Here is a 13,499-nt window from a genome sequence, read left to right as displayed (position 1 = left end):
AGGCAGTGCTAGGCATTTGCCTAGGTAGTATCCAAGTATCGCACGTGTTGGCTGCTTTTATATGTACGTATGTAAGTCTCTACGTAGTACAACATGCATCTTCGTCGTCGTTTCGTGTATGCCATCTGCCTCATCCATCCCATCCTAGTAGGCACATGCCTCCTGGGCCAACAACTCGGTGCTGTTGCTCTCACGCTGCAAGCCACTCTGTCCTATAATATCCAGGCAGGTACCTGAGTCAATATGCAAGTACTTGACTCGAATCTGAAGTTGCCGTCTATCTGGATTATTACCTAAGGAAGCAAAGGTCTGTGGTTATTTGCCAATAGATAGATTCATACCATGTTCGGATGACAACACCATTCAGATTTAAGTTCAACTTGGAATAAGAGCAAGCTCTCATTTGCTGATAGTATTCATTATAGTAGCAATCAATTGTGTTGCTATAGAACAATAGCATTATCTTCTCACTACCTGTTTCACCTTTTATACATCCCACCTGCCCTTAACCTTAATCCTCACCCCCTTGGATTCTAGCTTTAGACACTTATACTAAGGTCCTCGATGACGATCTAGAAAATAACTGAGCACTGCACATTTTAGTTATGAGAGTCTCTCTAGGTCTGGAGGGTAGATTTGTCTAGGGCTAAACGATTCGCTACATCTGGGGTGTTTCTTCTTGGGGAATTGTGAGTCTCCTCCTGAATGACAGTTTCCAATTGTTTCGGCCTTTAGCTAGTTAACATGTAGAGAAATATTCACAGGTATCGTTCGGCTTGTCGTCTATATCAATCAGTCACAAGGTATAGTTGAAATGAGCATTGCTGTTATCACTGGCTGCCTTCCCATGACCTGGCCACTTATCCACAAGACATCGCTTGAGAACATGATGTACTCACTGCATAGCGCCGTGTTGCTTGAAAGTCTCCAAAGGTCGACGAGATTGAAGAGCGATGAAAGTTTGCACCCCCATCATGAGCAGAAAGACAGCCTATCGGAATCGCACAACCAGGTGGACTGATGGTTGCGGTATACGCCTCAAAGAGGTATTCATGCCATGGTAGTATTGGCCAATAAAGTCAAGGGTCAGTTGAAGAAGTTGAACCCGAGGTCGAATACTAGTCGGGAGGTATACGATAGGAATGCTTACAGTCCACTGGGATACTCAAGAGGGGAAGCGGAACGAAGACGACTAACAATTTACCATAATTACTGCGCACCTTCAGTTACCAGCGCCAATGGCCTTTTCCCAAAACAATTAAAAACAAGCTATCTTGTACCACACCCCTGCTACTATGCTTGTAACTAGAGTGTTTGTAATGATTGATGGCATAAAAAATCCTGAGGACCAAAGGCTTACGATCCAGTCATTGCACCCCCTCAACCACACACTCTTCTTTCAAATGCCATATACTTATGTACAATTTGCAACTCGAGCTGGTACATACGACCATAAGATCTGGAGAACGCGGGGTCCCGTCCGCTCCCCCTTAGCTAAGCCAGATACTGCCAGATTAGTAGTTGGGTCGGTGACGACCAGCGAATCCCTGGTGTTGTATGTTTTTGAACTTTATTTTATTTTATTTTATTTCATTTTCTTTTCTTTTTTTTCTTTCCTTTCTCAGCAACTTTCTCAAGCAATTGAACTCGCCGGAAGGATTTATGCTGTATCATGACCTAAGTAAACCGGGGTCTATGGTGATCTACCAATCAAGTGGCAACAAAATGGAATGACTAAGAAGCGCGCGCTTTTGCGCTTGGCTGACTTATCTTGCCCGCGCGCCATCTGATTTGCAATAGCTGACATAATTCAGAAATTTTCATGTGAAAAACTTCTGCTACCTAGTTCATGTACCTATCTACCTACCTAATTGACTGAGGGGCGCATAATGGAGAGATGTAGGCCACTACTTATATAGTATGTGTGTGTAACCTCCAACTCCCATTCATCAAATGTCTGTGATGTTGTAGGAGACTACCTAGGTGTCTGTTCATATCTTATGTGTACTTATGTGTCTGTATAAGAGCAACCCACCACCACCAATCGAGGGCACCACCACTACCGCATTAGGCATCTGATGAGCATGCGCCATAGCGTCGCAACTCTACTCACCAGAGCCCTCATTCAACACAAGAGACCTATTACCCCTGTATTAACCCGTCTACCCTTCTCACTCTCCCCTCTCCGTCCTCTAAGCACCTCGGCGGCAGTCAATATGTCCTCCCCTCCCACCTCTAGTTCCAGCAGCGCCGCTGCAGAGCCGCAGAGCGCGATCCCCTCCCCTCACATAAAAGGAGAAACAGAAGAACCCAAACTCCCACCCCTAAGCGCCCACGAGTTCAGGGAATACAACCGCATGGCAGAACACATGGACATATTCCACAACCACTTCCGGTCGACCTGGAACATGCTCTACACCTCGGCGTCGAGCGGCCGTCGGGCGCAGGGCATGTCCATGCGGTCCTTCATCCACGCGGGTCTAGAGTTCACCCAGCATCTCGAGATGCACCACTCCATCGAGGAGCGGTACGTCTTCCCGGAGCTCGCGAGGCGGATGCCCGAGTTCCGGACCGGCAAGGAGCGGAATCTGGATCATCAAGGAGGGGGAGAAGAAGACGAAGGCAAGAGGAAGAAGGCTGCGGAGCTACTCCAGCAGCACGTGGATATCCACAAGGGCATGGATGGTCTGGCTGATTATCTGCGCCGTTGCCTCTCCGGCGAGACCGAGTTGCAGATGAGCGTTCTCAAAACCCAGCTAGAGTGAGTTTTCTGATTCTCCTCACACCTTACTTTTTTATTATTTTTTATTATTATTTTTTTTAAAAAAATACCTTATTCCTCACAACAACTCTGGCATCTCTTGGGGGAGAAAAATAACACTTATCAATGCGGATGTACTAACGTCGGTTCCCAAGTTCTTGGGGGACTGTACTGTTTACCCACCTCGATCAAGAAGTCCGTACCCTTGGCGCTGAAAACATGCGTAAGTATTGGACCCTTGATGAAATTCGGAAGATGCGAATGTAAACCCTTGGACTTTGCATCCTATGAAAGGGAATGCGGCATCACGAGGCTCAAGTACCCTCGCTTTGAGACAAAATTTATCTAGCTCGGTATCAGCTTGGGAAGGGATAGATTTCTGACGTATATACGTAGTAGACGGAATACAGCGGAAAGAAACGGATAGATATACTATCATAGATACCCCTGAAATACACAATATTCATAACACACTATCAATGTTCATTCAACATGTGAACTTAAAAATGTTATGATCAAATCATTTTCATTCCCTTGGTAGTTATGCTACTCATACCGTCCGATTAGCCCCAGACCGGCCCATTGCCGACGAGACTTTTTCACCGAAAGGCAACCTGGGCCATATGCACACGAGATACAAAAGAGACGGAAAAGCACAGAAAGTACGCCCATGATTCGTTTAACCTCGAACAGCGCCACCGAGCACACCTCCCGTAAATTGCGTTCCGCCAGCTTGTCTCTGTCCCGTCCCACCTGTCCTGGCGCCGCCACGGCCTGTCTTTTGGCCCCCCCCACGACCACCCCGCTGGTTTTGTCCACCTCTCCTGTCGAAGGCATTAGCTGTGCCTTGTGTCCGTTGCTCGAGCGTTCGCTCATTGGTCTCGATAAGGGCCGCAGCCTTGTCTGACAATGTGAGGGCCAGACTTTGAAGGCGCGAGAGCTCAACTCCCTTCCGGAAGATGACCGTCGAGGTGACCTGGTCGAGAGCAGCAGCCAATTCTTCGTGGCTGATCATCTTGCTGACGATGGAGGCAACCTTGCGGTCATCTAGCTCAAACATCGACGACAAGGTAGAAACGGCAAGGGTGTCGTAGAAGGGCGCGTATGTGAATAGGTATGTTCGCAGGCCTTCCTCCTGGATCTGTTTAGAAAGCATGACTTTGATCTCATCCGTGTTTGGCATTAAATCCCAGATCTTGATGCTGTGAATAAAATCAATAGCCTTCTTCCACTCTCCGGCGGCTAGCGCCCTGGATGCTTGCATGACGTGGTCGCGCGTGTTTTCAGGTGGGCCAGTGAATATTTGCCGTTCGTGGTATTCGAGCATACGTCGATATGTCTTACTGATGACACGCTTCTTGATATCTGGGGAGGAGCCCGTCTGAGCTAGGAGAGGAATCTCAAGCAGCATGCTGCATGTTAAATAGACACACTCTAGAAGCTCGAGGTTGATGTGCATGTGGAAGGGGAGTTGCCTTTGCTTCTCAAGGCGTTCTTGTTCTGGTGAAACTTGAGCAAACCGCTGAATCATGACACCCTGGGCCAGAAGCTCCTTTTGTCGGCCACTACCACAAATTTCTTGAAGTGTATTCTGTGCGTCGTACACGAGACCCTTGCGGAATGCACATAGACCAACCTGTACGAGAGTGCGGTTGTAGAGGATTTGAGTTTGCACATCGAAGCTGTTGATTGTCTCTTGCAAATGTGACATCAGCATCATGTCGCGAGCCTTGTAATATTCATCATGTAAGGCAAGGAAGTAGATCTGGCAAAGCATGGCACGAGCACGGATAATGCCCTCGCTGTTAATGAAAAGGTAGTTGCAGAGCACGTTAAGCAGCTGCGTGGCATCCGTGATGCTACCTCTTGGGGTGATGACGGACTCGACGTCAGCGGGCACGGGTTTCCAGGCATTCTCTTCGAGAATCTTGACTACTTGGGCAGGTTTGAAGTAGACGTGCTCTAACCTTCGCATGAGGACCCGGTTCAGGCTGTCCTGAGAAATTTGCAGAGAGGAATCTTTGCGAAGGGTCTCGTAATAGAGTAGACCGCGGAAGATGACATTGTACAAAGCACCCTCGTCCGTCAGGCGCTCAATGTATTCCGAGGTGTGGGGATCAATGTTTTGCAACGAGCGGGTAAGCTCATCGTCTAGGCGCTCGACATACGATACCACGCTTCCTGGAATCTTGATATATTTCTCTCCTGGCTGTATTGTGGGTGGCTTCTCGTCATCTTCCCACTCCTCGGCATTCTCAAGAACAATGTGGTCTCGGTTCTTCTCAAGCACTTCGAACAAGGTTGAGAGCTCCTTCTCAGCAGATTTCCATTGCTCTAAAGGCATAGCATTAGATGTGCCTGTTCCGAGATCGAACCTGGCAGATACAAGGGTCAAAAGAACACGGATAGTCTGGTAGGGTGTGTTGGCTACAGCATGCAACTTCTCCATGATGCGTATCTGCTCGAGCCTGTCGGTGTTCTTCTTTCCACGAGACTCCAAGATAGTCCGTAAATGTTTGAAGATGCTTTCGGGCGTGAACTGCAAGGTGCGACCACCCTTGGTGACGGTCTCGAAGCCATCGTCGTCTTGTTGTTGTTCAACCTGTTCTGTGTAGGCCTCGGCTTTTGTTTTCTTGGGCTTCGGGGCGACGACTTCCTCTTCTTCCTCGTCGGAAGCGAGGAAATCGAGTGGGTCATCCCGATATCGATCAACTTCAGTTTGGTGGTCTTGCTTGAGTTTCTTGATCTTTTGTTTGACGGCGTTGAGACCACGGGCACTGATGGCATTCATCTTCTTTGGAGTGACCTTCTGTTTCGAGATGGTTTCATTCATTGCATCTTCGAGTTCGACAATGGCCTTGATGTAGAGCTTGGGAACCTGGCCGCCATCGATCATCTTGGAGGCCTGACGGTTGAGTTTGTCAAACTCTGCGCATGGTTAGTTCAAGAATCTTACGCACCCGAAGCGGTTGGGTTTCCTTATGTTGGTCTATACATACCATTTGATACGGCACCCCAGTCGCTGATCTTTTGCTTCTTTTCGATGGCATCGATAGTGGCCTCGAGCTCAGCGAACCGTTTGTCTTTGGCACTCTTTACGGTCTTTGGTTGATCCTCGTCGCTGTCCTCGCTTTCGGACGACTCGCCGCGCAAGAACCGCGAGGCACCGGTCTTCTTGACTCCCTCATCGTCGCTACTCTCCTCGTCAGACTCATCCTCCTCCTCATCCTCCTCGGATTCTTCTTCTTCGGATTCATCTACGTCCTTCTCCTCTTCCTCCTCCTCGGAGTAGAGCTCCTCCTCGTCGGAGCTGCTCTCGCTGGAGCTGTCGTCGCCGCTACGGAAGAACCGAGACATGTTGGCAGGCTTCGTCAGTCGGTCGCGGGGTACGTTTGCTGTTTAGCTGTCGAGATATCCGATATAGTCGTTGTTCGGTATCCCGTTAGACGACCACGAGTATCAGAGCCACAGCCCGGGGTAGATTGTAGGATGTAGGAAGCGGGTGTGCGGCCGTGGAGTTGTCACTGATCTGGTCAAGGAAGGGAAACAAGCGACCGATTGAGGGGCAAAATTTAGGTGGACCAGTGTTTTCGAAAATTCACAGTGAATTTTTACAGGTGGTGGTGGACTTTAGTGGGGTTGCGGCTCGCGCAGTGGCAGATGGCCGATGGCAAAGGGTCTAAGCCACTTTAAGTAAGCGAAGACGCGCTCTCCACCTGGCCATGGTCTCTCTGCTTTAGCTTTATCAAGGGAAGTTTAACTCAACCTAAGATCGTAACAATACCTGGTTGTAGGTGAAGTTATTTTCTATATTACGTACCTCGATATGTTCTAGCTACGGATTGATTGGGAATTCGTTCGATATTGTATGAAGGCGGTGATAATGGCTTTGTGGACAGCTCAAGTGTGAGAGGGAGAGAGTCCTTACTGCAATGGTATATTTTCGAATTTCAGGTATAAATCTGCCCATGTACCTACTACTGCCTGTGTACTGCCTGTGTACTAGGTAACTCACGGTAAACCAAGAACTCCTAGACACCATATGTAAAAAAGTATGCCTTCCGTTTGACGACCGTCCCATGATAAACGCCGATGATAGGAATGTTCCATCGCAAAATCAAAAGCTTTCAAATCAACCAATCAATCAATAAAATTGAGAGCACAGCTGGCATTGGTTGCAAAGGGATGCCGAGGGAGCCCCTTTTCATCGAGGCACATCTGCCCAGTCTGGGTGGTCCTTGTAAAGCCAGGTCTTGATGCCCTTCGGATTGGCAGCACGACTCTTTCTGGCCTTTTCGAGCACCTTTTTATTATCCTCGCTATTGTACAGCGCTGCGAAGTCTTGGATCTCGGTGCCGGCGCTTTTCATGTGGCTGACCAGTTCACTAAACAAGGCTTCTAGAGCTGTAGTTTTAGTTTAGCAATGCTGAATCATTGTTATCACTGGATGTTTACTCACATTCGGGATTGTTTTGAGCCACTTCCGGCATACCGCCAAGCATCCGAGGTATGGTGGTTCGCATATCTCGACACTAGATATCTTCAGTAATCGAGCTAGATGGACGGTGGTCAAGGAAGGGACCAATGTGTGGAGCATACCTTGGCAAGGAGAAGATCTAGGTGCTTCAAATCACGTTGAAGCTGCTTCTCCTCCGAGGTCTCGTCATTGCCGGATAATTGCGGTTTGCCCTGCTTCACATCGTGCTTCGTGTCTTGGCCGTTGGCCGCCATCATTTACTCTGATGTGGGCGTATGTAAGGTGATGAAGGTTGGCACGTCATGGACTCGCGCATAAGAGCCTTAGAGGACAGAATGGGCAAATGACATATGATAAGATTGCTGAACATGTAACGCAGAGTATAGATGATTCAGGGCCAGGTATGCCCGTGAAGCTCACACAGCTAGCTATGCGGCTATGCCTCTGCCTCTACCTCTGCCTCTTCAGCTTTTGATCTAATTGACCTGTGGGTACAACCTACCTCTTATACCTCCTAGGTAACTTATCGCTTACTCAGATAGCATGTATGCATATACAGAGTAAATGTATATACCAGGCTCGCCAGGGTAGGTACCTAGGTACCTACCTAGGTAAAGCACATGACCTAGCCACATTCCTCAGCTTGCGCCACAGAAACTACCTAGTCAGGCCTAGTCTAGCCACTAGGTGCGGTTTTGCTCTCTTCAGTGCTCCCTCTTCCCTGTTCTGGCGGTTCTGGGCACTGCATTAGCCCTTCGGTAGCCGTAGCTACTGCCTGCTACTGCCTATTTACGTAGCTCCAGGTGCTGAAGTGCCCACTAAGTGCAGACCGTGTGTGCTCTGTGGATCTCCTTCAAAACATGCTTCACCTCGCACGGTCTCTTCTCTGCCAAATCTTCTCATTCCCGCTCCGTATCTTCCATCATCACACACGGCTCCGTACCGTGAGAATCTCAACTTGCACCACCGACAACGTCTGAAAACCGCTTCGTCCACGGTGTCCGCATCCGCGTCTGCATCCGCTCTGTTGGACTGGACGACACCCGCGATCCCCGCCGAACATACCACCAACGATAAAAACAGCCCAGGTGCCACGCCCTTTCCCGTCTTCTTCCCCGAGTCCCCCGACGGCCTCGTCGAGACCGACGCTCGACCTGAGGCTCGTCCTCGTCCCTTCGTTTCCCCCCAGCTCCCCGACAATACCGCCAAAATTTCTCTCCAGCAGAATCCTCACCACTCGGCCGTCGCCGCGGGCGTTGTCGTCCCCAACGGCACGGCGAGTGCGTTGAGCACCCCACGACAACTACCCCCGACGGCCACCCCTACAGCCGTCACCCCCGTCACCCCTGGTACTATGACCGTTGGTGGCGAGCCTGGCACGCTGGCACCGCCTCCCGAGGGTATCTACCGCAGCTTCGACGATCTATTGAGCGCCGTGCAGCGTGTTGCCAAGGACCAGGGCTATGGTGTTGTCAAGCTGCGAGCCAGCAACTATCGTGATGGCAAGCCCACACGTTATGACTTAGTCTGTGATCGAGGCGGCGTCAAGTACAACAGCACGGCGAAAAAACGAAATCCCAGCACCCGCAAGGTTGACTGTCCATGGCGCGCCAAGGCTGTCTGCGAGGTTCAGTTAAATAACCAGTGGCGTTTTGCCGTCCAGGATGGCCGACACAACCACGAAGCCCGAGTTGCAGCTGCGCAGCCCGGTCAGGAAAACACGCCCATGGCACAAAGCATCCGAAGCCTGAGTAACAAGCTCGACCGTATGAGTCATGATATCACCCAGGGCTTCATGAGTGTCAGTCATCGACTTGAAAGCGTCGAGAAGCGACTGGAGGCTATGGAGGCCCGTATGGGCACAATGGAAGCTCGCATGGCTGGTATGGAATCGCGCGGAGCTGGAATGGAAGTTCCCATGGACAACATGGAAATGGAGGGATCTATGTTGGGCGCATCCGTTCTCTAGGCCGGATTGGCTCCGCAAACATCGCAGGGTGAACAATAAGCATGTTCCAAACGCTCCTAATCAGCCATGCAAAACTGAGAGGCGAGATTACGCACTCTACATTCATGACAAGAACATTGTCACTTGTCTCTTTATATCGACTCCAGCTCCCAGTTTTCTAATACTACCCAGTCAGGGTGTGATTTTCTCAAGGGCTCAAAAGGCGTACAGGACGTGAATCATTTGGGCTGGGCAACAACTGCGAGTAATTTTTTCCTTTCTTTATATTTCTCGGTCGGCAAGGGTTTAGGGCACAGGGCAAAGATGGTAAGGGTTATAAGGCGCCCTTCACGGGCTCGGTCTTGGGTGACTAGGGCAGATTATTAGTTAGGTGGCATCCCATGTAGCCTCGCGGCAAAGTGATGTCAGGGTGGTATACGCTTGCCGCGAAATGTTTCACTATAGATGCTCCCAAAGGATGCCAATTTCCGGATGAGGGTTACCATCACAAGCCGGCATACATACTCTCACTGAAAAGGATATCGCCTCTATCAGACATTTCGGTATAACATTGATAGACCGATGCTAATCACAGAGTCATCAATGTAAACTACGTGTACAACTACAGCACCCCTGTGATTCAGCTTCGGCAGCATCGACGTCAGTTTGTCTGACTGTTTCTCTTTGTGTTACTCTGGGAAGTGGATCTCTTCTCCTCGTGGTTCTTCTGTGTACAGATATAGATTGTCTCTACCACACTGAAAGTGTCAAAATAATATGTATAACAAAAAACCGATGCCGTCACACTGTTATCCAAGTGCCAGGTCACATCGACATAAACTTCATCCATTATAGACGCATAGATCTACCATGCCCGATTGTCACGAGCCCACTTCTGGGTCCTCGAAGACCATCGATGAAACTGAACCCAAAGAAACATGCGGGTTGCCGAGACGAGACATATATGTATGTACAAGGACTGGTGCATTGAGCCCCTCATTGTGTACCATCACTCCTACGGTACGTAGGCTTTGATGAAGTTGATCTAGGGAGAGAGTGCGAAAGCAAACAATCTCATTTGTAGAATATCATCATAAGAACTTACTCCCAATGATTAGAAATGACTTGATATTACCGCAATACTTTGTTATGACTGTCAAGGTCCGGACAATGGAAGCCTCGGGGGTTTAGGGTAGCATAGAATTTTATACAACCGCATCGGCATATGTAGATGTATCACATTGTCCACGGCTGTATAGCTCAGAATGTGACAGTTCTGCTGTCTACCGCGTTCAGCCAGCGCATATTTACCACGGGTATATGGCAAAGATGTAGCTAGGTATGTTAAGTAAATACCTAAAGTACACCAGGTCGAAAGAAGGAACGATATCCGTGGGGAGACACCGCTTGCTGCCCGACGTAGTCGCTACAAACATTGCATATGTAGGCGGCGACGCGGGCATCGTCGTAGTCTTGATGACGGACCTATGAACAACTGCAGACAATATAATGCCCCCGGCTTGGCAACGCCTTTCTTTCCGTGATCCACCACTATAGTCGTACAAGCATGGCCGAGTCCTCACCGGGACGAATCAAGACAGCATGGTGCTTCATTCGTATGATTCACACGCAGGCGCATGATAAGGCCATACCGGTGTACGAACAAACCTATCAACATGCTCACCTAATACCATTCGGGTTGGTATATATTACATTTCTAATCTTCAAGGCGTGCGTGCTTTTCCTTTAAATATATCGTGCTGCTTCCCCCTTTTTAACATTCTCCTCTTGCAACATATACACCACCAGCTACGGCCGTCACACAGCATGAAGCTTCGAAGGTAGAGCTTTGGTTAGGTTTCCCATGCTGAGAATGGATACACTTACATACTTACCCCTGAGACCATGGTTTGCCGTTCCTGCAATCCTTACTATTGGCGTCTTATTATTCAGACGATTTCAATTACTATTCCAGCTGCGTCACATCAAAGGGCCTTTGCTGTGGCGACTGTCTGGGATACCACATTCCTTGGCTTTGCTGAGTGGAGATTGCCACAACTTGTATGCCGAGCTTCATCGGAAGTATGGTACGTGACTACCATCTTAAGTGCTGTGGGAATGCTGTGCTTGGGCTAACAAGCTTCTTATTGTTAGGAGAGATCGTGATTGTCTCCCCATCGATGATAATAACGTCTTCTCCAGATCTGTGGGCTCGTTCGAATACATTCCCTGGATATAAAAAGTCTCAGTGGTTCTACCGTGCTGTGAGGTAGGCGACCTAATTCTACTATAACTCCTTATTTACTATTGCACTATTCTACATGACGCAGGGCAAATGATTAGAATAATGCTGATGGGTTATCGCATTCAGATTCGATTGGCGCGAAGACAATCTCTTCACCCAAACAGACACCGAAAAGCATGACCAGAGGCGGAAGCAGATGATACGAGGTGTAAATCAATCCTCCTCTCACCCACACACCCAGTCTTTCGTGGCAACTCCCCAACTTCACTAAGAGTATCACTAACTTGTGATATACAGTACTCTGGCGTCGAGAATCTAACCTTGGAGGCCGATGTTGAGGCTTGCGTCGTCAAGCTGCTCAATCTCATCAGGACCAGGTATGCCGGCCAGAGAAAAGCCATGGACTTGGCGCAGAAGACGCATTTCTTCACCATTGATGTTATTAGCATGATCGGTTTCGGTAAATGCTACAATCTCCTCGACGAAGACGACGACCCAGACGAGTTTCGCAAATCCCTCCACCACGGCCTCGTGGGGACTCACAGACAAGTAGCTCTGGGGACTTGGTGGATGAACTGGATCCCTTTCCTTGGATCAAAGCCAAAACTAGACATCGATAGTAATACGGGATTCTGCAAGATGTTGGCGCTGAACCAGTCTATGGTAGAGGCTAGAGAGAAAGAATTTCATGAACAAAAAAGCCTCGGCTCGGGTGAGTACTGCTGGGAAGTCCGCTTTTCATTTCACGGCCGCTTTTGAAACTCGGAATCCCGCTCAGGATTGAATTCCTAAAGATTTCGGAGCTTTGATCTTCAATTTACCCAGGCCATGAATAAGATGACATTTACTAATCCCGAGTATTGCAGTGCCTAGGCAAGACATGCTGACGTCGTTCATGAAGAGAGGCCTACTAGGGGATGAACTGAAGACAGAAAACTTGCTGCAGGTCGTAGCAGGCTCGGACACAACCTCAGGAGCCTTCAACGGGATCCTGTTATTCATGTTGACGAACCCGCCATGTTACAAGGCACTCCAGGCAGAGATTGACGACGCAGTGGCATCCGGGAAAGCACCGAGGGCACCCGAAGTGATCACATGGGCGCAGGCTAAGGCCCTCGAGTACCTTCAGGCTGTCATCATGGAAGGATTTCGAATGTTCCCTCCGGTGAACAATCAAAACTCTCGAGATGTTCCTCCAGGGGGAGACACTGTGACTATTGAGGGCGAGGAAGTGTTCCTGCCACATGGTCTCAAAGTCATACCTTCATATGTCGCGATGCATAGGAACAAGAATGTGTATGGCGATGTCGATGTCGATGTCTTTCGCCCTGAGCGCTGGCTTGAGGAGGCGGATGAAACAAAACGTCGGTGTACCTTGGCGTTCATTACCATCTGTAGGGTTTCAAAATTACTGAACATCAGTTTCCAGTGGCAGCAATGAAGCACGAGGTCAATCTGGGGTTTGGACATGGACGTTGGCTATGTCTCGGTAAGGCCATCGCAATGCGTGAATTGAGTATTGTACTGTTCGAGGTATGTTTCTGCTGTTCAGCAATACTAGCTCCCTTCTCCGTCAAGAATAAAGCTAAACAAACACTTTCTAGCTATTTCGACACTTTGACTGGAAACTAGTCAACCCTGAGAAGCCATGGAAGCATAAGGTCTTGATGGGACTGCGTATGTTATCCCTAATCTCCTGATATATTATCTTGTCGCACATTCTTTTCTTCATATTTCTTTCTTATATTGACTTAGCAATACTAATTTCAACTCTTCATTTCTTGCAGATTCTATAACCGACATGTGGGTTCAGGTAGAAGAGCGAGTAAAGTTAGAATAAGGCCAGGACATTAAGAATTCAGTAACGGATCCCCCCTGAATACACGCCACTTGGTGAAAGAATTTCTCCAAGGCGATATCAACTAATTTTGAAAACACGGGGAGGGGGGGGGGGGGGGGGGGGTTTTTTTTTTAAAAAAAAAAAATGGGGGAGATTAAAGGTAAAAAAAAAAAATTATTGATGGGAAAAACAATTTTCGTAAACGCAAGTAAATTAATAGATGTTAAT

The 13,499-nt window shown here is 48.7% G+C and overlaps 4 protein-coding genes across 4 annotated transcripts; 2 read left to right on the top strand and 2 right to left on the bottom strand.

Annotated features, from left to right (window-relative positions):
* Nucleotides 1-1,826: 1,826 nt before the first annotated feature.
* On the top strand, nucleotides 1,827-3,235 carry F5B22DRAFT_613996 (uncharacterized protein). Its single transcript, XM_047975444.1, has 2 exons — nucleotides 1,827-2,761; nucleotides 2,917-3,235. Exons 1-2 carry the CDS (start codon nucleotides 2,079-2,081, stop codon nucleotides 3,026-3,028), a joined length of 795 nt encoding a protein of 264 aa, XP_047829033.1. The 5' UTR covers nucleotides 1,827-2,078; the 3' UTR covers nucleotides 3,029-3,235.
* F5B22DRAFT_613992 (eukaryotic translation initiation factor 3 subunit 8 N-terminus-domain-containing protein) lies at nucleotides 3,236-6,401 on the bottom strand. Its single transcript, XM_047975443.1, has 2 exons — nucleotides 5,761-6,401; nucleotides 3,236-5,689 (listed from the first exon to the last, which is right to left on the bottom strand). Exons 1-2 carry the CDS (start codon nucleotides 6,116-6,118, stop codon nucleotides 3,441-3,443), a joined length of 2,607 nt encoding a protein of 868 aa, XP_047829032.1. The 5' UTR covers nucleotides 6,119-6,401; the 3' UTR covers nucleotides 3,236-3,440.
* F5B22DRAFT_613989 (uncharacterized protein) lies at nucleotides 6,402-7,702 on the bottom strand. Its single transcript, XM_047975442.1, has 3 exons — nucleotides 7,361-7,702; nucleotides 7,221-7,293; nucleotides 6,402-7,165 (listed from the first exon to the last, which is right to left on the bottom strand). The coding sequence occupies exons 1-3, from the start codon at nucleotides 7,493-7,495 to the stop codon at nucleotides 6,966-6,968; spliced, it is 408 nt and encodes a 135-aa protein (XP_047829031.1). The 5' UTR covers nucleotides 7,496-7,702; the 3' UTR covers nucleotides 6,402-6,965.
* A 3,357-nt stretch (nucleotides 7,703-11,059) lies between these two features.
* On the top strand, nucleotides 11,060-13,131 carry F5B22DRAFT_657596 (cytochrome protein; the record flags this gene model as incomplete). Its single annotated transcript, XM_047980059.1, has 7 exons — nucleotides 11,060-11,273; nucleotides 11,341-11,455; nucleotides 11,558-11,639; nucleotides 11,729-12,143; nucleotides 12,298-12,801; nucleotides 12,861-12,964; nucleotides 13,036-13,131. The coding sequence occupies 7 exons, from the start codon at nucleotides 11,060-11,062 to the stop codon at nucleotides 13,129-13,131; spliced, it is 1,530 nt and encodes a 509-aa protein (XP_047829030.1).
* Nucleotides 13,132-13,499: the final 368 nt, after the last annotated feature.

The sequence above is a fragment of the Xylaria bambusicola genome, assembly GCF_022495145.1.
Source record: "Xylaria bambusicola strain CBS 139988 unplaced genomic scaffold F5B22scaffold_33, whole genome shotgun sequence".
NCBI classification, from domain to species: domain Eukaryota; kingdom Fungi; phylum Ascomycota; class Sordariomycetes; order Xylariales; family Xylariaceae; genus Xylaria; species Xylaria bambusicola.
The sequence above is the reverse complement of the archived record's forward strand: the minus strand, read 5'-3'. Positions and strand labels throughout refer to the sequence as shown.